Source organism: Petromyzon marinus, chromosome 32 (genome assembly GCF_048934315.1).
Source record: "Petromyzon marinus isolate PM22_M1 ecotype Great Lakes invasive population chromosome 32, UKy_Petmar_22M1.pri1.0, whole genome shotgun sequence".
Lineage (NCBI taxonomy): Eukaryota > Metazoa > Chordata > Hyperoartia > Petromyzontiformes > Petromyzontidae > Petromyzon > Petromyzon marinus.
The window spans coordinates 9,182,178-9,210,009 of record NC_133698.1 but is presented as its reverse complement, the minus strand read 5'-3'; the positions used below and the strand labels follow the sequence as shown (position 1 = coordinate 9,210,009).

General features: G+C 45.0%; 1 protein-coding gene across 44 annotated transcripts in view; it reads right to left on the bottom strand.

Moving 5' to 3' along the window:
- Positions 1-100: 100 nt before the first annotated feature.
- LOC142929607 (uncharacterized) overlaps positions 101-27,832 on the bottom strand; it is a 391,053-nt gene continuing 363,321 nt past the window's right edge. For 40 of the 44 annotated variants that reach the window (XR_012945767.1, XR_012945769.1, XR_012945764.1 and 37 more), the window contains one exon: positions 101-27,054. Coding sequence is in view for 1 of the 44 variants with exons in the window: in XM_076071191.1 (XP_075927306.1) it covers positions 5,165-5,277 (113 nt within the window). In the remaining 43 variants the exon portion in view is untranslated. The remainder of the gene's footprint in view (positions 27,055-27,832) is intronic. The other 4 variants (XR_012945786.1, XR_012945790.1, XR_012945794.1 and 1 more) reach the window with 1 other exon arrangement.

Here is a 27,832-nt window from a genome sequence, read left to right as displayed (position 1 = left end):
TAGATGGTCCATTTACTGAAGGAAATGATGCCGTGTATTTTTTTTAAAACAGTACTAAAATAGGTGTTTGATGAAAACTACATTCCCAAGACAGACAAAAGACAGTAAGTGCAGTTTATTTTTTAAATAACCAATTATAAACCAATCAATACATTCTGAGGTGAAAGATATTTAATTCACATAAAGGCTTCGTAATTTATGATTGAACTCGAGACCAAACAATATATTGTACACATACACAGCAGCAGTCCAGGCCTCCTCACTAAAAGCATATCAGCATTACATAACTATCAATACATGTTTCTTTACATCAATTCGTACAGAAAATTCAGATTCATACACAACGTAAAGAATCGTATCTACAAATGCAAAAGATGATATTACTCTTTGGTTCTATTCGATAAAGTCACGTAGGTAAAAAATAAAACAAAAAATAAAACAACAAAAATCACGACGTTTCGGCCACAACACAAGCGTTGTGGCCGAAACGTCGTGATTTTTTGTTGTGTAATTTTTTGTTGTTTTATTTTTTACTTACGTGACTTTACCGAATAGAACCAAAGAGTCACGAAAGCTTTAAATCTAAGATGATATTAAACATAGTTTAAATGGTGATATTTACATCATATTTTACCCTGCACTTATACCGAATACGTCCATGCACAGGTCGTCGTAGTTGCTTTGTAAACCATATCTCTACGTGCTGATGTACAAGCCGTTCATGAATACACTGCTGGATGAGGGCCTCATCAGAATGTGTATTTATACTGGAGGAATTCGATGAGCCATAAAGCTATTTTTCACAGATGTCCAGTAGGGGTGGGTAAGAACGTTACAACAACAAACAGTACAAAGACACGACCGTCGTCTCTCCACATCCTGGCTGTTCGTGGGCCATACGATGACCACGGCGGTCAGTGTGGATTAGCGAAGGCAGGAGCCGTAAATGCTGGGAGCTTAATTCCTGTAACAATCATGGATTTGGGCTGAACTGCCTTCCCGTCGACACCGTAAAGCTCTCGGCGGCCTACTACGCCCGTCTTGTGCAATTGTGGTTCGCACACCAGTACTTTGCGGCGTTTGGAGATTTAAAAAAATGACCCACATTACTCGATTGCAGTGGTTCTTCTTAACCTGGGGTGCACGCATCCCCTGGGGATGCAAGATGCCTTTTCTGCGGGTGCGAGACATGGCCAGATTTTTTTTTAGAAGGTAAATAATCGAAAATACAAATTAAGCACGGGCACGTGAGTACAACTCCTTTTATATTCTTGGTTCTTTCGGTAAAGTCACGTAGAAGGGAAACAATAAAAAAAATAAAAATATTAAACAATATTAAACAATATTGTTTTATATTTTTATTAATTTCAAACAATATTGTTTTATATTTTTATTATTTTATTGTTTCCCTTCTACGTGACTACCGAAAGAACCAAGAATATGAATCCCTGCATTCACGAAAGCTTTAAATAAAAAATGACAACTACTTTGTTTGATCAAACACCATGTATTTAAAAGGGTGCAAGGCTGAAGTAAAGGTTAAGAACCACTGCTCTACTGGAATATTTACAGAGCAATGATTGTCCCCCCCCACACTCCCCGACTGCAAAGCACTTGGCAGGGCCCTCCTGAAAAAGGTCATGGAGATTCAGTGAGACTTTTCTGGGTAACCAAGTATAATAACATCATCATATGAACACTATCCAGGATCCGACCCTGCTTTAATAAGTGTGTGCGCACGTTTCATCATGAATTGCCAACTGCATAAGCATGTCCCTCTCGGCAACTGCAGTATTCCCTTCCTGCGTGTATGGCAACGTGTTCTGGAGACGCACGCTGTTGGGGGGGGGGGGGGTCTGCTCGCAACGAGAGGGCTTGGGGAGAGAGAGACAGTTCGTGCTGTTCTCGGTGGGAGACGGTAGCGTCCCTGCTGCCCCACCTATTAAATGTGTGTAACATGTCATCTGAACCGCAATGCCGTCATGTAGGTGAAATGGACGTCGTTAATTCGACTCCGCCAACTAAAAGATTGAGGTGATGTCATACGGATGATGTACAGGTGCATTGGCTAAGTTGCCTTTTCTTCTTCTTATTTCTCCCAGCTATTACCGATTCCACGGGCACCACAGATGCCGAGGCTACATTTACCGGGGGCATGTTTTCAAGCTTCGCCGAGACGGGCGTATAAAGCAATGGGGTTGATTATTAATTAAAGGGAGTGCATTACCTCCTGCACTTGCACCATAACGACATCTGGTAAGGGCTCTCAATTGACATCTGTTATGGTGAAGTCAGCTGCGATACCTGGGCCAGCACCGACCGCATGCCGACGAGCCAAATTATTTTTTTGGTGAACGCACTTGCCCAACGTTTCACCATTAACTCGCCCGACGCTGGCTCATGTCAGCATGTCAACTGCAAGCCAGCCACAACACTCTAATAAATAATTGCCACACAGAGTACTTGCATTGCTTAAGTTGCACGTGGAAAATGTTGCGTAAATTAGTTGACCGTCCGTGGACTGGTGGCACGTTATTTAATGCCTATTAGTAACAAAATATATATAACCTACTTTGTATATAATTGAATTGTGCCAATGTTGCTGAATTTGCTTTTTTCAAGTGTGGCGTCCTAGAGGAGATGACTGTAATGACGACTAACATTGGAGTGGGAGCCAAAGGAGGGACAATGTCTGAAAGAACGTCTATCGCAGAGATGCAGCGATGAAATCAGCCCCATTTACAAGAGCGAGATGGATCGCTACATTGCCCGACCATGAGAAGTGGCAACAGCTTGGGGCAGGCTTCCATCCACCAGTGCATTGACCGTGGCTGCTGCCGCTCATGAATTTAGGGCAATGTCACGGAGTTGGTTGTAAGAGTGTGTGCGTGTTTATGAAGAGTTGAAGGCAGGCAGCGGTGGCAAGAAATAAACTTCTTCGCCTGGTATACAGGAGGTCGTGGGTTCGATCCCGACCCTAACGCCTGTATATATTTGGAGTTTGCATGTTCTGCCTCGTGGTCGCGTGGATTTTTCTCCGAGTCCTCTGGGCTTTCCCGTCCACATTTAGAAACAGGCGTTTAGAGTAATTTGTCTGATGTAAATGTCCACATAATGAGCCACTTCGTTGAGCTATCATTTGTGATAGCCAGGTCGGTTCTGAAAAGGAGCTACATAGCTCAGTGGGGCCTTACCTGGTAAAATAAAAGTGGTTTATAGTTTGCCTTGCAAAAAAGCGGCAGAGTAACCCTAGATATCCTGTAGGGAAAAAAAAATCATTAACGTAGATCCGTACCCACGGCGCACAAAACAAGACGGAGGTTCCGTTGCGTTTGGACACAAACACGCAACGCAAGCGCAAATATCGCGTTGCACAACATTTCACGGATGCGAAACAAAGTACAATCGTTCAAAATCGCCCCGCGCATTGAAGACGAGTTGTATATATATTTTTTAACCGTAGCAGTTTTAAAGATTCGCAAATGCAAGTTAGTGCTTCGTCAACGCACGCATGGAATTTCTCACAAATGAGAGGGAATGTGCCTTTACGTGCGCAAACTTAAAACTCGGCACGGAATGTATTTTTCGTTCTTATTAACCCTACTGCCAATCCGAAAGTTGTGTTCCGTGGTTAAAACTGCTCCATCCCATAAACCAATCCGCGATAGCGCAATCAAATACCAATTAAATTTCGATTTAAAGCTTTCGTGACTGCAATGATTCATCTTCTTTGGTTCTTTCGGTAAAGTCACGTAGAATGAGAATAAAATAATAAATTGATCAAATAAAATAACACAATAATATTCTCACGACGTTTCACTCCAGCGCTGTCCTACCAGACAGTCTCGTCCCTTCACCTGATGAAGGCCGCTTGTGTTGTGGCCGAAACGTCGTGAGAATATTATTGTGCTATTTTATTTTATCAATTTATTATTTTATTCTCATTCTACGTGACTTTACCGAAAGAACCAAAGAAAATACCAATTAGTTCAAAACCACAATTGTTTTCTCCAAAACAAGTTAAAAAAGACAGGTTCACAATTCTAAAAACACACTTTGTCGAATAAGTGATGATTTGATGATCTACATAAACACCAAAATATAAATCTCTCAAGCTTATTTCTTTCATGCACAAAATTAACTTTGTTATATGTTGTGGCACATTCAAAACCATGCTTTTAAGTGCCAACTTATTTGTATATTTGATGCCTGAAATCACCTCAAAGTCTCGAGCACATTTTAAATACAATTAAGTGAATAGAGGCTTTTCCCCAACTTAGGCTGCCGTATATTAAAGGCGTTAACATGCTTTTATGAATATATTTTAGTGCTGCAGCCGTGGATAACACTGGAGTATGATGCTGAATAGCAATGTTTAAAAGTATTGATCAACATCTTATGAAATACACATTGTGATTAAGAAAAAACTAAACGTTTTTTTAAATCCTGTTATATATTTGCATGATGTGCAGACATTGGAAGCGTTTTCAGTAATTTCTCTCTCTACATTTTTTACGATGTATTATTATTCTGCTTGCTTTATTTCAACACGTGGAAAGTCAGTGAGTCACGTTTAATGGCTCGCAATCTTACAAGCATTCTTGCCATTGAAATGGCAAAGCGTTTAGCACTGAATAACATGTTTAGAGCCCCCAGTATTTAATCTTTATTTTTTAATGTTGGCAGAGTTGGTGGTCCTTGCACTGACAAGGACACACGTGGGGGTCGACAGCCATTCCTGCCCTACCCTACCACGTACCTCTATTCCATTAAGGACAAACATGTCTAATGGACCCGTCCTCTGATTATTCTTCTCAGTCTGAGTTAACCTCACCACGTGTACACGTACAGCCTTTTTGTCATTCCACTGCTACCACGCCTTGCTGGTCAGTTGGGTTTATTTGACCCAATTTCACTACGCTGCTCAGTGAGAGTTAATGGCTGTGGGAGTACAGAGAGAACAGTACAATAGTGGATGTGGCTGCACGCCCCCTGCGTCGTGTATCCCACAGCTGCCCATGACAACCTGTGCGTGCATGTTGATCACCCATCCAACCCGCTGACCAGGTTTCAAGACTGCCAAGCTTCCAAGATCTTGATGAGATTGGGTGCATTCTGGAGCGGTCAAATTAACGTGGTGAAAGGTGGTTCTCACCTCAGAAAGCTAGAACTGAACCGAGAATGATTTAGGCCGCAACGCATAACACTGACCATGCTCCGTCTGCAGCAATGCATCTGATGCACTCTTTTGAACCAAAACATATATCTTCGGTGAACCTGTAAAAAAAATAAAAGAATTAAAAAAAACAACTACAAGTGGTTAAGAGGTTTTCACGAAAGCACCGGCACAGGAACAGTTTGTGGGCCCGCGTGAGAGTTTGCCCCCCCTGAACAGGGCATGCGTGAACTGTACGGAGCTTTTTTATATTTTGTTATTCCGCAATCCCCCCCTCTCTCCCCTCCAATTGTGCTCCTGACATCCGTTAGAGAGCGAGGCCCCTTCCATCACCGGAAACAGCCGGGCCGACTTCAGAGGCGCACTGGCTCGGCAGGGAACAACTCCAGCATCAGATACCGCTGGGCTTCGCCCGGGCCTCCATTCAATAGGCTTATCTTCGTCACCCCTGGCACGCGATCGCCAACTGTGCGGAAGATTGTGTGTTTCAACTGTGTTCGGGGATGTCGTTTTTTTTTCTGTCTTTATACCCTCAGAACATAGCTAAAACCGAGTGAAGTGTAAATACCAATTTAGGCCACGTTTTGTGCCACTGTTGGGGGATTGGTCTAAGACTTTCACGTTTGCTGCGTATGAGGTCTACTTTGTATAACCTCGGATGATTACCCAAGGGCTTAGTCATAGGATATCAAAATTGTTGGTTCGATACCTTAAGATGGTCACTTGGCCCTCAAGAGCATTCTGTCACTTTTCGCAAATTCTAAAGATCCCGTGGGAGGTGGACAACGGTTCAGATGGGAACAATCTTCTGCTTACAACTGCCAGTCTAAAAGTAACTAACGTAGGTGGGACGTTAACTGAAATGGTGAGGCATTTGTCATGACGATGAGGTACCCTGACTATGTTTAACATCCAAACGTTGCTGTTTGGTGGTCAAATGCTCCGATGAAGCCGCTGCAATTTCACTTCATTGCCGATTCATTCGATATCAAGCAGCACCTTCTGCAATGTGTGTGCATGTACGTATGTTGAACCTCTTTAGCACAGTACGTATTCAATCGTGCTAATCGGAGGTTGTGCATGTTTACAAATCAGTGAGGGCGAGCAGTACCTAATGCTCTCATCTGTATTTGAATGGAGAACATTTATAATAATATAAGTGGTGGGTTGCAAGGACTGGTATTTGGAAGAAAAAAACGAATTCAGCAACTTTGATCTGTACGTGTTTCCAGAGAATAAAGAATGTGAGGTAAAGGATTTTTTGCCTCTAAGCCATAACCATTGGCAGTCGGACCCCGTATCACAGCTAGAACAAACGAACACGCACTCACGACTTACGCTACTCGATGTCTGCAAAATCAACTTAAAGGAAATTTGCCGGTCATCGGCTTGCTACAGTCAGTGTGGCTGGTGTGAAAACGGCCTCTAGAACCACGCCATAGGGGGTCGAACGTTGACCAGTCACGGTCGATAACCAGGCCCTAAGCCGGATCCAAAAAGGAGTGATTGAAAGCCAACCTAGTTCACCTAAATCCATTACTGCCTGGGAAAGTGCTATAGATTAGTGGTTCTCAAACGCAGGTCCTCGGGCAATATCGCTCATGACCACCCAGAATTGTTGATAAATCATCTATATCCACACATAGGTTGTATAATGGCGTGGGCATTAAACCAGCTTTGATAAATGTGCAAAAGCTGGACTGCGTTCGCAGGAAATTGTAGCAATTTTGGTTCCCTGGAAGCAAAATGAGTGCATGGAAGTCCCTGATCGTCGTGAGTCAAATGTTGCCAACATCAACGTGATGTTCAGCTTCTGGACCCAATGAGGCGCATTTAACCCTTTCCGATGACGTACAGGTGCGTCATCGGAAAAGGCACTGGCGGAGCCAGTGGGAGGGGGGGGGGGGGTGCCACGTGCCCGCCCAATAATCCGATCGAAATCCCTAATTTAGATCGGATCATTGGGGTTTATTAATAATAAATCGACATAATGCAAACCCCACTGCCACTGTGTAGCATATTATTACGTGCCAGGGACTCTATGAGATGATAGGACAATAGTCGAGTCCATAATTGGCAATAAGTAACGGCAAAGCAGTTATAAGTGACTCACAGAATTGTGCGCAGTTGCCTATAGAGTACACGACTTCCCTGAAGGCAAACACCTTCAGCGAGCGCGGTGCCGATCACACAACGCGGTTCAAATTCGACCCTCGATCGATGGCTGTGCCATCGCCGCACACGCGTCGAATAAAAAGCAAGGGACAAGTCCTTACTAACAACTCCTATCCTAGACTACGACAGCAGTGCTAGAATACGACAGCACTGCTAGACTATGACATCACTGCTAGACTATGACATCAGTGCTAGAACATGACATCACTGCTAGACTATGACATGACTGCTAGACTACGACAGCGCTGCTAGGCTACGACATCGCTGCTAGACTACAACATCGCTGCTAGACTATGACATCTCTGCTAGACTATGACAGCGCTGCTAGACTATGACAGCGTTGCTAGACGACATCACTGCTAGACTACGACATCACTGCTAGACTATGACATCACTGCTAGACTATGACATCACTGCGAGACTATGACAGCACTGCTAGACAATGACATCACTGCTAGCCTATGACATCACTGCGAGACTTACATCACTGCTAGACTATGACATCACTGCAAGACTATGACAGCGCTGCTAGACTATGACAGCGCTGCTAGACGACGACATCACTGCTAGACTACGACATCACTGCCAGAATATGACAGCACTGCTAGACTACGACATCACTGCTACACTATGACATCACTGCTAGACTATGACAGCACTGCTAGACTACGACAGCGCTGCTAGACTATGACAGCACTGCTAGACTACGACATCGCTGCTAGACTATGACATCTCTGCTAGACTATGACATTACGGCTAGACTATGACAGCACTCCTAGACTATGACATCACTGCTAGACTATGACATCACTGCTAGAATATGACATCACTGCAAGACTGTGACAGCGCTGCTAGACTATAACATCGCTGCTAGACTATGACATCACTGCTAGACTACGACATCACTGCTAGACTACGACATCACTGCTAGACTATGACAGCACTGCTAGACTACGACATTACTGCTAGACTACGACATCACTGCTAGACTACGACATCACTGCTAGACTACGACATCAATGCTAGACTACGACATCACTGCTAGACTACGACATCACTGCTAGACTATGACATCACTGCTAGACTATGACAGCACTGCTAGACTACGACAGCACTGCTAGACTATGACATTATTGCTAGACTATGACATCACTGCTAGACTACAACATCACTGGTAGGCTACGACATCACTGCTAGTCTATGACAGCGCTGCTAGACTATGACAGCGCTGCTAGACTACAACATCACTGCTAGACTATGAAATCACTGCTAGACTATGACATCACGGCTAGACTATGACAGCACTGCTAGACTGTGACATCATTCCTAGACTATGACATCACTGCTAGACTATGACATAACTGCATGACTACGACATCACTGCTAGACTACTACATCACTGCTAGACTATGACATCACTGCTAGACTATGACAGCACTGCTAGAATAGGACAGCACTGCTAGACTATGACATCACTGCTAGACTATGACATCACTGCTAGAATCCGACAACACTGCTAGACTATGACATCACTGCTAGACTATGACATCACTGCGAGACTATGACAGCACTGCTAGACAATGACATCACTGCTAGACTATGACATCACTGCGAGACTTACATCACTGCTAGACTATGACATCACTGCTAGACTATGACAGCGCTGCTAGACTATGACAGCGCTGCTAGACGACGACATTACTGCTAGACTACGACATCACTGCTACACTATGACATCACTGCTAGACTATGACATCACTGCGAGACTATGACAGCACTGCTAGACAATGACATCACTGCTAGACTATGACATCACTGCGAGACTTACATCACTGCTAGACTATGACATCACTGCTAGACTATGACAGCGCTGCTAGACTATGACAGCGCTGCTAGACGACGACATAACTGCTAGACTACGACATCACTGCTAGAATATGACAGCACTGCTAGACTACGACATCACTGCTACACTATGACATCACTGCTAGACTATGACAGCGCTGCTAGACTACAACATCACTGTTAGGCTACGACATCACTGCTAGAATACGACATCACTGCTAGACTACGACAGCGCTGCTAGACTATGACAGCACTGCTAGACTATGACATCACTGCTAGACTATGACATCAGTGCTAGACTATGACAGCACTGGGAGACTTACGACATCACTCCTAGACTATGACATCACTGCTAGACTATGACATAACTGCTAGACTACGACATCACTGCTAGACTACGACATCACTGCTAGACTATGACATCACTGCTAGACTATGACAGCACTGCTAGAATACGACAGCACTGCTAGACTATGACATCACTGCTAGACTATGACATCACTGCTAGAATCCGACAGCACTGCTAGACTATGACATCACTGCTAGACTATGACATCACTGCGAGACTATGACAGCACTGCTAGACAATGACATCACTGCTAGACTATGACATCACTGCGAGACTTACATCACTGCTAGACTATGACATCACTGCTAGAATATGACAGCGCTGCTAGACTATGACAGCGCTGCTAGACGATGACATCACTGCTAGACTATGACATCACTGCTAGACTATGACATTACGGTTAGACTATGACAGCACTCCTAGACTATGACATCACTGCTAGACTATGACATCACTCCTAGACTATGACATCACTGCAAGACTATGACATCACTGCTAGACTATGACATAACTGCTAGACTATGACATCACTGCTACACGACGACATCACTGCTAGACTATGACAGCATTGCTAGAATACGACAGCACTGCTAGACTATGATCTCACTGCTAGACTACGACATCACTGCTAGACTATGACATCACTGCGAGACTATGATAGCACTGCTAGACAATGACATCACTGGTAGACTATGACATCACTGCTAGACTATTACAGCGCTGCTAGACTGTGACAGCGCTGTTAGACTACGACATCACTGTTAGACTACGACATCACAGCTAGACCACAACATCACTGCTAGACTACGACATCACTGCTACGACATCACTGCTAGAATACGACATCACTGCTAGACTACGACATCACTGCTAGACTACGACATCACTGTTAGGCTACGACATCACTGCTAGAATACGACATCACTGCTAGACTACGACAGCGCTGCTAGACTATGACAGCACTGCTAGACTATGACATCACTGCTAGACTATGACATCAGTGCTAGACTATGACAGCACTCGGAGACTTACGACATCACTCCTAGACTATGACATCACTGCTAGACTATGACATAACTGCTAGACTACGACATCACTGCTAGACTATGACATCACTGCTAGACTATGACAGCACTGCTAGAATACGACAGCACTGCTAGACTATGACATCACTGCTAGACTATGACATCACTGCTAGAATCCGACAGCACTGCTAGACTATGACATCACTGCTAGACTATGACATCACTGCGAGACCATGACAGCACTGCTAGACAATGACATCACTGCTAGACTATGACATCACTGCGAGACTTACATCACTGCTAGACTATGACATCACTGCTAGACTATGACAGCGCTGCTAGACTATGACAGCGCTGCTAGACGATGACATCACTGCTAGACTACGACATCACTGCTAGACTATGACATCACTGCTAGACTATGACATTACGGCTAGACTATGACAGCACTCCTAGACTATGACATCACTGCTAGACTATGACATCACTCCTAGACTATGACATCACTGCAAGACTATGACATCACTGCTAGACTATGACATAACTGCTAGACTATGACATCACTGCTACACGACGACATCACTGCTAGACTATGACAGCATTGCTAGAATGCGACAGCACTGCTAGACTATGACCTCACTGCTAGACTACGACATCACTGCTAGACTATGACATCACTGCGAGACTATGATAGCACTGCTAGACAATGACATCACTGGTAGACTATGACATCACTGCTAGACTATTACAGCGCTGCTAGACTGTGACAGCGCTGTTAGACTACGACATCACTGCTAGACTACGACATCACAGCTAGACCACAACATCACTGCTAGACTACGACATCACTGCTACGACATCACTGCTAGAATACGACATCACTGCTAGACTACGACATCACTGCTAGACTACGACATCACTGCTACAATACGAGATCACCGCTAGACTACGACAGCGCTGCTAGACTATGACAGCACTGCTAGACTATGACATCACTGCTAGACTATGAAATCAGTGCTAGACTATGACAGCACTGCGAGACTTACGACATCACTCCTAGACTATGACATCACTGCTAGACTATGACATCACTGCTAGACTATGACAGCACTGCTAGACTACGACAGCACTGCTAGACTATGACATTATTGCTAGACTATGACAACACTGCTAGACTACAACATCACTGGTAGGCTAGGACATCACTGCTAGTCTATGACAGCGCTGCTAGACTATGACAGCGCTGCTAGACTACAACATCACTGCTAGACTATGAAATCACTGCTAGACTATGACATCACGGCTAGACTATGACAGCACTGCTAGACTGTGACATCATTCCTAGACTATGACATCACTGCTAGACTATGACATAACTGCATGACTACGACATCACTGCTAGACTACTACATCACTGCTAGACTATGACATCACTGCTAGACTATGACAGCACTGCTAGAATAGGACAGCACTGCTACACTATGACATCACTGCTAGACTATGACATCACTGCTAGAATCCGACAACACTGCTCGACTATGACATCACTGCTAGACTATGACATCATTGCGAGACTATGACAGCACTGCTAGACAATGACATCACTGCTAGACTATGACATCACTGCGAGACTTACATCACTGCTAGACTATGACATCACTTCTAGACTATGACAGCGCTGCTAGACTATGACAGCGCTGCTAGACGACAACATTACTGCTAGACTACGACATCACTGCTAGACTATGACATCACTGCTAGACTATGACATCACTGCGAGACTATGACAGCACTGCTAGACAATGACATCACTGCTAGACTATGACATCACTGCGAGACTTACATCACTGCTAGACTATGACATCACTGCTAGACTATGACAGCGCTGCTAGACTATGACAGCGCTGCTAGACGACGACATCACTGCTAGACTACGACATCACTGCTAGAATATGACAGCACTGCTAGACTACGACATCACTGCTACACTATGACATCACTGCTAGACTATGACAGCGCTGCTAGACTACAACATCGCTGCTAGACTATGACATCACTGCTAGACTACGACATCACTGTTAGGCTACGACATCACTGCTAGAATACGACATCACTGCTAGACTACGACAGCGCTGCTAGACTATGACAGCACTGCTAGACTATGACATCACTGCTAGACTATGACATCAGTGCTAGACTATGACAGCACTGGGAGACTTACGACATCACTCCTAGACTATGACATCACTGCTAGACTATGACATAACTGCTAGACTACGACATCACTGCTAGACTACGACATCACTGCTAGACTATGACATCACTGCTAGACTATGACAGCACTGCTAGAATACGACAGCACTGCTAGACTATGACATCACTGCTAGACTATGACATCACTGCTAGAATCCGACAGCACTGCTAGACTATGACATCACTGCTAGACTATGACATCACTGCGAGACTATGACAGCACTGCTAGACAATGACATCACTGCTAGACTATGACATCACTGCGAGACTTACATCACTGCTAGACTATGACATCACTGCTAGACTATGACAGCGCTGCTAGACTATGACAGCGCTGCTAGACGATGACATCACTGCTAGACTACGACTTCACTGCTAGACTATGACATCACTGCTAGACTATGACAGCGCTGCTAGACTGTGACATCACTGCTAGACTACGACATCGCTGCTAGACTATGACATCACTGCTAGACTATGACATTACGGCTAGACTATGACAGCACTCCTAGACTATGACATCACTGCTAGACTATGACATCACTCCTAGACTATGACATCACTGCAAGACTATGACATCACTGCTAGACTATGACATAACTGCTAGACTATGACATCACTGCTACACGACGACATCACTGCTAGACTATGACAGCATTGCTAGAATACGACAGCACTGCTAGACTATGACCTCACTGCTAGACTACGACATCACTGCTAGACTATGACATCACTGCGAGACTATGATAGCACTGCTAGACAATGACATCACTGGTAGACTATGACATCACTGCTAGACTATTACAGCGCTGCTAGACTGTGACAGCGCTGTTAGACTACGACATCACTGCTAGACTATGACATCACAGCTAGACCACAACATCACTGCTAGACTACGACATCACTGCTACGACATCACTGCTAGAATACGACATCACTGCTAGACTACGACATCACTGCTAGACTACGACATCACTGCTACAATACGAGATCACTGCTGGACTACGACAGCGCTGCTAGACTATGACAGCACTGCTAGACTATGACATCACTGCTAGACTATGAAATCAGTGCTAGACTATGACAGCACTGCGAGACTTACATCACTGCTAGACTATGACATCACTGCTAGACTATGACAGCGCTGCTAGACTATGACAGCGCTGCTAGACTACAACATCACTGCTAGACTATGACATGACTGCTAGACTATGACATCACGGCTAGACTATGACAGCACTGCTAGACTATGACATCACTCCTAGACTATGACATCACTGCTAGACTATGACATAACTGCTAGACTATGACATCACTGCTACACGACGACATCACTGCTAGACTATGACAGCACTGCTAGACTATGACATCACTGCTAGACTATGACAGCACTGCTAGACTATGACATCACTCCTAGACTATGACATCACTGCTAGACTATGACATAACTGGTAGACTACGACATCACTGCTAGACTACGACATCACTGCTAGACTATGACAGCACTGCTAGAATACGAAAGGACTGCTAAACTATGACATCACTGCTAGACTATGACATCACTGCTAGACTATGACAGAACTGCTAGTCAATGACATCACTGCTAGACAATGACATCACTGCGAAACTTACGACATCACTGCTAGACTATGACAGCGCTGCTAGACTACGACAGCACTGCTAGACTATGACATTATTTCTAGACTATGACATAACTGCTAGACTACAACATCACTGGTAGGCTACGACATGACTGCTAGACTACGAAATCACTGTTAGACTACGACATCACTGCTACGACATCACTGCTAGACTACGACATCACTGTTAGGCTACGACATCACTGCTAGAATACGACATCACTGCTAGACTACGACAGCGCTGCTAGACTATGACAGCACTGCTAGACTATGACATCACTGCTAGACTATGACATCAGTGCTAGACTATGACAGCACTGGGAGACTTACGACATCACTCCTAGACTATGACATCACTGCTAGACTATGACATAACTGCTAGACTACGACATCACTGCTAGACTACGACATCACTGCTAGACTATGACATCACTGCTAGACTATGACAGCACTGTTAGAATACGACAGCACTGCTAGACTATGACATCACTGCTAGACTATGACATCACTGCTAGAATCCGACAGCACTGCTAGACTATGACATCACTGCTAGACTATGACATCACTGCGAGACTATGACAGCACTGCTAGACAATGACATCACTGCTAGACTATGACATCACTGCGAGACTTACATCACTGTTAGACTATGACATCACTGCTAGACTATGACAGCGCTGCTAGACTATGACAGCGCTGCTAGACGATGACATCACTGCTAGACTATGACATCACTGCTAGACTATGACATTACGGCTAGACTATGACAGCACTCCTAGACTATGACATCACTGCTAGACTATGACATCACTCCTAGACTATGACATCACTGCAAGACTATGACATCACTGCTAGACTATGACATAACTGCTAGACTATGACATCACTGCTACACGACGACATCACTGCTAGACTATGACAGCATTGCTAGAATACGACAGCACTGCTAGACTATGACCTCACTGCTAGACTACGACATCACTGCTAGACTATGACATCACTGCGAGACTATGATAGCACTGCTAGACAATGACATCACTGGTAGACTATGACATCACTGCTAGACTATTACAGCGCTGCTAGACTGTGACAGCGCTGTTAGACTACGACATCACTGCTAGACTACGACATCACAGCTAGACCACAACATCACTGCTAGACTACGACATCACTGCTACGACATCACTGCTAGAATACGACATCACTGCTAGACTACGACATCACTGCTAGACTACGACATCACTGCTACAATACGAGATCACCGCTAGACTACGACAGCGCTGCTAGACTATGACAGCACTGCTAGACTATGACAACACTGCTAGACTATGAAATCAGTGCTAGACTATGACAGCACTGCGAGACTTACATCACTGCTAGACTATGACATCACTGCTAGACTATGACAGCGCTGCTAGACTATGACAGCGCTGCTAGACTACAACATCACTGCTAGACTATGACATCACTGCTAGACTATGACATCACGGCTAGACTATGACAGCACTGCTAGACTATGACATCACTCCTAGACTATGACATCACTGCTAGACTATGACATAACTGCTAGACTATGACATCACTGCTACACGACGACATCACTGCTAGACTATGACAGCATTGCTAGAATACGACAGCACTGCTAGACTATGACATCACTGCTAGACTATGACAGCACTGCGAGACTTACGACATCACTGGTAGACTATGACATTATTGCTAGACTATGACATCACTGCTAGATTACAACATCACTGGTAGGCTACGACATCACTGCTAGCCTACGAAATCAATGCTAGACTACGACATCACTGCTACGACATCACTGCTAGACTACGACATCACTGCTAGACTACGACATCACTGCTAGAATACGACATCACTGCTAGACTACGACAGCGTTGCTAGACTATGGCAGCACTGCTAGACTATGCCATCACTACTAGACTATGACATCAGTGCTAGACTATGACAGCACTGCGACACTTACGACATCACTGCTAGACTATGACATCACTGCTAGACTATTACAGCACTGCTAGACTATGCCATCACTACTAGACTATGACATCACTGTTAGACTATGACATAACTGCTAGACTACGACATCACTGCTAGACTACGACATCACTGCTAGACTATGACATCACTGCTAGACTATGACAGCACTGCTAGAATACGACAGCACTGCTAGACTATGACATCACTGCTAGACTATGACATCTCTGCTAGAATCTGACAGCACTGCAAGACTATGACATCACTGCTAGACTATGACATCACTGCGAGACTATGACAGCACTGCTAGACAATGACATCACTGCTAGTCTATGACATCACTGCGAGACTTACATCACTGCTAGACTATGACATCACTGCTAGACTATGACAGCGATGCTAGACTATGACAGCGCTGCTAGACGACGACATCACTGCGAGACTACGACATCACTGCTAGACTACGACAGCGCTGCTAGACTATGACAGCACTGCTAGACTATGACATCACTGCTAGACTATGACATCAGTGCTAGACTATGACAGCACTGCGACACTTACGACATCACTGCTAGACTATGACATCACTGCTAGACTATGACAGAGCTGCTAGACTATGACAGCACTGCTAGACTACAACATCACTGCTAGACTATGACATCACTGCTAGACTATGACATCACGGCTAGACTATGACAGCACTGCTAGACTATGACATCACTCCTAGACTATGACATCACTGCTAGACTATGACATAACTGCTAGACTACGACATCACTGCTAGACTACGACATCACTGCTAGACTATGACATCACTGCTAGACTATGACAGCACTGCTAGAATACGACAGCACTGCTAGACTATGACATCACTGCTACACGACGACATCACTGCTAGACTATGACATCACTGCGAGACTATGATAGCACTGCTAGACAATGACATCACTGGTAGACTATGACATCACTGCTAGACTATGACAGTGCTGCTAGGCTGTGACAGCGCTGTTAGACTACGACATCACTGCTAGACTACGACATCACAGCTAGACTACAACATCACTGCTAGACTACAACATCACTGCTACAACATCACTGCTAGAATACGACATCACTGCTAGACTACGACATCACTGCTAGACTACGACATCACTGCTACAATATGAGATCACCGCTAGACTACGACAGCGCTGCTAGACTATGATAGCACTGCTAGACTATGACATCACTGCTAGACTATGAAATCAGTGCTAGACTATGACAGCACTGCGAGACTTACATCACTGCTAGACTATGACATCACTGCTAGACTATGACAGCGCTGCTAGACTATGACAGCGCTGCTAGACTACAACAGCGCTGCTAGACTACGACATCACTGCTAGACTACGACATCACTGCTAGACTACGACATCACTGCAAGACTATGACATCACTGCTAGACTATGACATCACTGCTAGACTATGACAGCACTGCTAGAATATGACATCACTGCTAGACTACGACATCACTGCTAGACTATGACATCACTGCGAGACTATGACAGGACTGCTAGACAATGACATCACTGCTAAAATATGACATCACTGCTAGACTACGACATCACTGCTAGACTATGACAGCGCTGTTAGACTACGACATCACTGCTAGACTACGACATCACAGCTAGACTACAACATCACTACTAGACTACGACATCACTGCTATGACATCACTGCTAGAATACGACATCACTGCTAGACTACGACATCACTGCTAGACTACGACATCACTGCTACAATACGACATCACCGCTAGACTATGACATCGCTGCTAGACTATGACAGCACTGCTAGACTATGCCATCACTGCTAGACTATGAAATCAGTGCTAGACTATGACAGCACTGCGAGACTTACGACATCACTGCTAGACTATGACATCACTGCTAGACTATGACAGCGCTGCTAGACTATGACAGCGCTGCTAGACTACAACATCACTGCTAGACTATGACATCACTCCTAGACTATGACATCACTGCAAGACTATGACATAACTGCTAGACTACGACATCACTGCTAGACGACTACATCACTGCTAGACTATGACAGTACTGCTAGAATACGACAGCACTGCTAGACTATGACATTACTGCTAGACTATGACAGCACTGCGAGACTTACGACATCACTGCTAGACTATGACATCACTGCTAGACTATGACAGCGCTGCTAGACTATGACAGCGCTGCTAGACTATGACAGCACTGCTAGACTATGACATCACTCCTAAACTATGACATCACTGCTAGACTATGATATAACTGCTAGACTACGACATCACTGCTAGACTACGACATCACTGCTAGACTATGACATCAGTGCTAGAATACGACAGGACTGCTAGACTATGACATCACTGCTAGACTATGACAGCACTGCTAGACTACGACATCGCTGCTAGACTACAACATCGCTGCTAGACTACGACATCACTGCCAGACTACGACGTTACTTCTAGACTATGACATCACTGCCAGACGACGACATCACTGCTAGACTATGACATCACAGCTAGACTACGACACCACTGCTAGATTACGACATCACTGCTAGACTACGACATCACTGCTAGACTACGACATCACTGCTAGACTATGACATAACTGCTAGAATACGACAAAACTGCTAGACTATGACATCAGTGCTAGACTATGACATCACTGCTAGACTATGACAGCACTGCGAGACTTACGACATCACTGCTAGACTATGACAGCGCTGCTAGACTATGACAGCGCTGCTAGACTACAACATCACTGCTAGACTATGACAGCACTGCTAGACTATGACATCACTGCTAGAATACGACAAAACTGCTAGACTATGACATCAGTGCTAGACTATGACATCACTGCTAGACTATGACAGCACTGCGAGGCTTACGATATCACTGCTAGACTATGACAGCACTGCGAGGCTTACGATATCACTGCTAGACTATGACAGCGCTGCTAGACTATGACAGCGCTGCTAGACTACAACATCACTGCTAGACTATGACATCACTGCTAGACTATGACATCACTGCTAGAATATGACAGCACTGCTAGAATACGACAGGACTGCTAGACTACGACATCACTGCTAGCCTACGAAATCAATGCTAGACTACGACATCACTGCTACGACATCACTGCTAGACTACGACATCACTGCTAGACTACGACATCACTGCTAGAATACGACATCACTGCTAGACTACGACAGCGTTACTAGACTATGGCAGCACTGCTAGACTATGACATCACTGCTAGACTATGACATCAGTGCTAGACTATGACAGCACTGCGACACTTACGACATCACTGCTAGACTATGACATCACTGCTAGACTATGACAGCACTGCTAGACTATGCCATCACTACTAGACTATGACATCACTGTTAGACTATGACAGCACGGCTAGAATACGACAGCACTGCTAGACTATGACATCACTGCTAGACTATGACATCACTGCTAGAATCCGACAGCACTGCTAGACTATGACATCACTGCTAGACTATGACATCACTGCGAGACTATGACAGCACTGCTAGACAATGACATCACTGCTAGTCTATGACATCACTGCGAGACTTACATCACTGCTAGACTATGACATCACTGCTAGACTATGACAGCGATGCTAGACTATGACAGCGCTGCTAGACGACGACATCACTGCGAGACTACGAAATCACTGCTAGACTACGACATCACTGCTACGACATCACTGCTAGACTAGGACATCACTGCTAGACTACGACATCACTGCCAGAATACGACATCACTGCTAGACTACGACAGCGCTGCTAGACTATGACAGCACTGCTAGACTATGACATCACTGCTAGACTATTACATCAGTGCTAGACTATGACAGCACTGCGACACTTACGACATCACTGCTAGACTATGACATCACTGCTAGACTATGACAGAGCTGCTAGACTATGACAGCACTGCTAGACTACAACATCACTGCTAGACTATGACATCACTGCTAGACTATGACATCACGGCTAGACTATGACAGCACTGCTAGACTATGACATCACTCCTAGACTATGACATCACTGCTAGACTATGACATAACTGCTAGACTACGACATCACTGCTAGACTACGACATCACTGCTAGACTATGACATCACTGCTAGACTATGACAGCACTGCTAGAATACGACAGCACTGCTAGACTATGACATCACTGCTACACGACGACATCACTGCTAGACTATGACATCACTGCGAGACTATGATAGCACTGCTAGACAATGACATCACTGGTAGACTATGACATCACTGCTAGACTATTACAGCACGGCTAGAATACGACAGCACTGCTAGACTATGACATCACTGCTAGACTATGACATCACTGCTAGAATCCGACAGCACTGCTAGACTATGACATCACTGCTAGACTATGACATCACTGCGAGACTATGACAGCACTGCTAGACAATGACATCACTGCTAGTCTATGACATCACTGCGAGACTTACATCACTGCTAGACTATGACATCACTGCTAGACTATGACAGCGATGCTAGACTATGACAGCGCTGCTAGACGACGACATCACTGCGAGACTACGAAATCACTGCTAGACTACGACATCACTGCTACGACATCACTGCTAGACTAGGACATCACTGCTAGACTACGACATCACTGCCAGAATACGACATCACTGCTAGACTACGACAGCGCTGCTAGACTATGACAGCACTGCTAGACTATGACATCACTGCTAGACTATGACATCAGTGCTAGACTATGACAGCACTGCGACACTTACGACATCACTGCTAGACTATGACATCACTGCTAGACTATGACAGAGCTGCTAGACTATGACAGCACTGCTAGACTACAACATCACTGCTAGACTATGACATCACTGCTAGACTATGACATCACGGCTAGACTATGACAGCACTGCTAGACTATGACATCACTCCTAGACTATGACATCACTGCTAGACTATGACATAACTGCTAGACTACGACATCACTGCTAGACTACGACATCACTGCTAGACTATGACATCACTGCTAGACTATGACAGCACTGCTAGAATACGACAGCACTGCTAGACTATGACATCACTGCTACACGACGACATCACTGCTAGACTATGACATCACTGCGAGACTATGATAGCACTGCTAGACAATGACATCACTGGTAGACTATGACATCACTGCTAGACTATTACAGCGCTGCTAGGCTGTCACAGTGCTGTTAGACTACGACATCACTGCTAGACTACGACATCACAGCTAGACTACAACATCACTGCTAGACTACGACATCACTGCTACGACATCACTGCTAGAATACGACATCACTGCTAGACTACGACATCACTGCTAGACTACGACATCACTGCTACAATATGAGATCACCGCTAGACTACGACAGCGCTGCTAGACTATGACAGCACTGCTAGACTATGACATCACTGCTAGACTATGAAATCAGTGCTAGACTATGACAGCACTGCGAGACTTACATCACTGCTAGACTATGACATCACTGCTAGACTATGACAGCGCTGCTAGACTATGACAGCGCTGCTAGCCTACAACAGCGCTGCTAGACTACGACATCACTGCTAGACTACGACATCACTGCTAGACTATGACAGCACTGCTAGACTACGACATCACTGCAAGACTACGACATCACTGCTAGACTATGACATCACTGCTAGACTATGACAGCACTGCTAGAATATGACATCACTGCTAGACTACGACATCACTGCTAGACTATGACATCACTGCGAGACTATGACAGGACTGCTAGACAATGACATCACTGCTAAAATATGACATCACTGCTAGACTACGACATCACTGCTAGACTATGACAGCGCTGTTAGACTACGACATCACTGCTAGACTACGACATCACAGCTAGACTACAACATCACTACTAGACTACGACATCACTGCTATGACATCACTGCTAGAATACGACATCACTGCTAGACTACGACATCATTGCTAGACTACGACATCACTGCTACAATACGACATCACCGCTAGACTATGACATCGCTGCTAGACTATGACAGCACTGCTAGACTATGCCATCACTGCTAGACTATGAAATCAGTGCTAGACTATGACAGCACTGCGAGACTTACGACATCACTGCTAGACTATGACATCACTGCTAGACTATGACAGCGCTGCTAGACTATGACAGCGCTGCTAGACTACAACATCACTGCTAGACTATGACATCACTCCTAGACTATGACATCACTGCAAGACTATGACATAACTGCTAGACTACGACATCACTGCTAGACGACTACATCACTGCTAGACTATGACAGTACTGCTAGAATACGACAGCACTGCTAGACTATGACATCACTGCTAGACTATGACAGTACTGCGAGACTTACGACATCACTGCTAGACTATGACATCACTGCTAGACTATGACAGCGCTGCTAGACTATGACAGCGCTGCAAGACTATGACAGCACTGCTAGACTATGACATCACTCCTAAACTATGACATCACTGCTAGACTATGACATAACTGCTAGACTACGACATCACTGCTAGACTACGACATCACTGCTAGACTATGACATCAGTGCTAGAATACGACAGGACTGCTAGACTATGACATCACTGCTAGACTATGACAGCACTGCTAGACTACGACATCGCTGCTAGACTACAACATCGCTGCTAGACTATGACATCACTGCCAGACTACGACGTTACATCTAGACTATGACATCACTGCCAGACGACGACATCACTGCTAGACTATGACATCACAGCTAGACTACGACACCACTGCTAGATTACGACATCACTGCTAGACTACGACATCACTGCTAGACTACGACATCACTGCTAGACTATGACATAACTGCTAGAATACGACAAAACTGCTAGACTATGACATCAGTGCTAGACTATGACATCACTGCTAGACTATGACAGCACTGCGAGACTAACGACATCACTGCTAGACTATGACAGCGCTGCTAGACTACGACATCACTGCAAGACTACGACATCACTGCTAGACTATGACATCACTGCTAGACTATGACAGCACTGCTAGAATATGACATCACTGCTAGTCTATGACATCACTGCGAGACTTACATCACTGCTAGACTATGACATCACTGCTAGACTATGACAGCGATGCTAGACTATGACAGCGCTGCTAGACGAGGACATCACTGCGAGACTACGAAATCACTGCTAGACTACGACATCACTGCTACGACATCACTGCTAGACTAGGACATCACTGCTAGACTACGACATCACTGCCAGAATACGACATCACTGCTAGACTACGACAGCGCTGCTAGACTATGACAGCACTGCTAGACTATGACATCACTGCTAGACTATTACATCAGTGCTAGACTATGACAGCACTGCGACACTTACGACATCACTGCTAGACTATGACATCACTGCTAGACTATGACAGAGCTGCTAGACTATGACAGCACTGCTAGACTACAACATCACTGCTAGACTATGACATCACTGCTAGACTATGACATCACGGCTAGACTATGACAGCACTGCTAGACTATGACATCACTCCTAGACTATGACATCACTGCTAGACTATGACATAACTGCTAGACTACGACATCACTGCTAGACTACGACATCACTGCTAGACTATGACATCACTGCTAGACTATGACAGCACTGCTAGAATACGACAGCACTGCTAGACTATGACATCACTGCTACACGACGACATCACTGCTAGACTATGACATCACTGCGAGACTATGATAGCACTGCTAGACAATGACATCACTGGTAGACTATGACATCACTGCTAGACTATTACAGCACGGCTAGAATACGACAGCACTGCTAGACTATGACATCACTGCTAGACTATGACATCACTGCTAGAATCCGACAGCACTGCTAGACTATGACATCACTGCTAGACTATGACATCACTGCGAGACTATGACAGCACTGCTAGACAATGACATCACTGCTAGTCTATGACATCACTGCGAGACTTACATCACTGCTAGACTATGACATCACTGCTAGACTATGACAGCGATGCTAGACTATGACAGCGCTGCTAGACGACGACATCACTGCGAGACTACGAAATCACTGCTAGACTACGACATCACTGCTACGACATCACTGCTAGACTAGGACATCACTGCTAGACTACGACATCACTGCCAGAATACGACATCACTGCTAGACTACGACAGCGCTGCTAGACTATGACAGCACTGCTAGACTATGACATCACTGCTAGACTATGACATCAGTGCTAGACTATGACAGCACTGCGACACTTACGACATCACTGCTAGACTATTACATCACTGCTAGACTATGACAGAGCTGCTAGACTATGACAGCACTGCTAGACTACAACATCACTGCTAGACTATGACATCACTGCTAGACTATGACATCACGGCTAGACTATGACAGCACTGCTAGACTATGACATCACTCCTAGACTATGACATCACTGCTAGACTATGACATAACTGCTAGACTACGACATCACTGCTAGACTACGACATCACTGCTAGACTATGACATCACTGCTAGACTATGACAGCACTGCTAGAATACGACAGCACTGCTAGACTATGACATCACTGCTACACGACGACATCACTGCTAGACTATGACATCACTGCGAGACTATGATAGCACTGCTAGACAATGACATCACTGGTAGACTATGACATCACTGCTAGACTATTACAGCGCTGCTAGGCTGTCACAGTGCTGTTAGACTACGACATCACTGCTAGACGACGACATCACAGCTAGACTACAACATCACTGCTAGACTACGACATCACTGCTACGACATCACTGCTAGAATACGACATCACTGCTAGACTACGACATCACTGCTAGACTACGACATCACTGCTACAATATGAGATCACCGCTAGACTACGACAGCGCTGCTAGACTATGACAGCACTGCTAGACTATGACATCACTGCTAGACTATGAAATCAGTGCTAGACTATGACAGCACTGCGAGACTTACATCACTGCTAGACTATGACATCACTGCTAGACTATGACAGCGCTGCTAGACTATGACAGCGCTGCTAGACTACAACAGCGCTGCTAGACTACGACATCACTGCTAGACTACGACATCACTGCTAGACTATGACAGCACTGCTAGACTACGACATCACTGCAAGACTACGACATCACTGCTAGACTATGACATCACTGCTAGACTATGACAGCACTGCTAGAATATGACATCACTGCTAGACTACGACATCACTGCTAGACTATGACATCACTGCGAGACTATGACAGGACTGCTAGACAATGGCATCACTGCTAAAATATGACATCACTGCTAGACTACGACATCACTGCTAGACTATGACAGCGCTGTTAGACTACGACATCACTGCTAGACTACGACATCACAGCTAGACTACAACATCACTACTAGACTACGACATCACTGCTATGACATCACTGCTAGAATACGACATCACTGCTAGACTACGACATTATTGCTAGACTACGACATCACTGCTACAATACGACATCACCGCTAGACTATGACATCGCTGCTAGACTATGACAGCACTGCTAGACTATGCCATCACTGCTAGACTATGAAATCAGTGCTAGACTATGACAGCACTGCGAGACTTACGACATCACTGCTAGACTATGACATCACTGCTAGACTATGACAGCGCTGCTAGACTATGACAGCGCTGCTAGACTACAACATCACTGCTAGACTATGACATCACTCCTAGACTATGACATCACTGCAAGACTATGACATAACTGCTAGACTACGACATCACTGCTAGACGACTACATCACTGCTAGACTATGACAGTACTGCTAGAATACGACAGCACTGCTAGACTATGACATCACTGCTAGACTATGACAGTACTGCGAGACTTACGACATCACTGCTAGACTATGACATCACTGCTAGACTATGACAGCGCTGCTAGACTATGACAGCGCTGCAAGACTATGACAGCACTGCTAGACTATGACATCACTCCTAAACTATGACATCACTGCTAGACTATGACATAACTGCTAGACTACGACATCACTGCTAGACTACGACATCACTGCTAGACTATGACATCAGTGCTAGAATACGACAGGACTGCTAGACTATGACATCACTGCTAGACTATGACAGCACTGCTAGACTACGACATCGCTGCTAGACTACAACATCGCTGCTAGACTATGACATCACTGCCAGACTACGACGTTACATCTAGACTATGACATCACTGCCAGACGACGACATCACTGCTAGACTATGACATCACAGCTAGACTACGACACCACTGCTAGATTACGACATCACTGCTAGACTACGACATCACTGCTAGACTACGACATCACTGCTAGACTATGACATAACTGCTAGAATACGACAAAACTGCTAGACTATGACATCAGTGCTAGACTATGACATCACTGCTAGACTATGACAGCACTGCGAGACTAACGACATCACTGCTAGACTATGACAGCGCTGCTAGACTACGACATCACTGCAAGACTACGACATCACTGCTAGACTATGACATCACTGCTAGACTATGACAGCACTGCTAGAATATGACATCACTGCTAGACTACGACATCACTGCTAGACTATGACATCACTGCGAGACTATGACAGGACTGCTAGACAATGACATCACTGCTAAAATATGACATCACTGCTAGACTACGACATCACTGCTAGACTATGACAGCGCTGTTAGACTACGACATCACTGCTAGACTACGACATCACAGCTAGACTACAACATCACTACTAGACTACGACATCACTGCTATGACATCACTGCTAGAATACGACATCACTGCTAGACTACGACATCACTGCTACAATACGACATCACCGCTAGACTATGACATCGCTGCTAGACTATGACAGCACTGCTAGACTATGCCATCACTGCTAGACTATGAAATCAGTGCTAGACTATGACAGCACTGCGAGACTTACGACATCACTGCTAGACTATGACATCACTGCTAGACTATGACAGCGCTGCTAGACTATGACAGCGCTGCTAGACTACAACATCACTGCTAGACTATGACATCACTCCTAGACTATGACATCACTGCAAGACTATGACATAACTGCTAGACTACGACATCACTGCTAGACGACTACATCACTGCTAGACTATGACAGTACTGCTAGAATACGACAGCACTGCTAGACTATGACATCACTGCTAGACTATGACAGCACTGCGAGACTTACGACATCACTGCTAGACT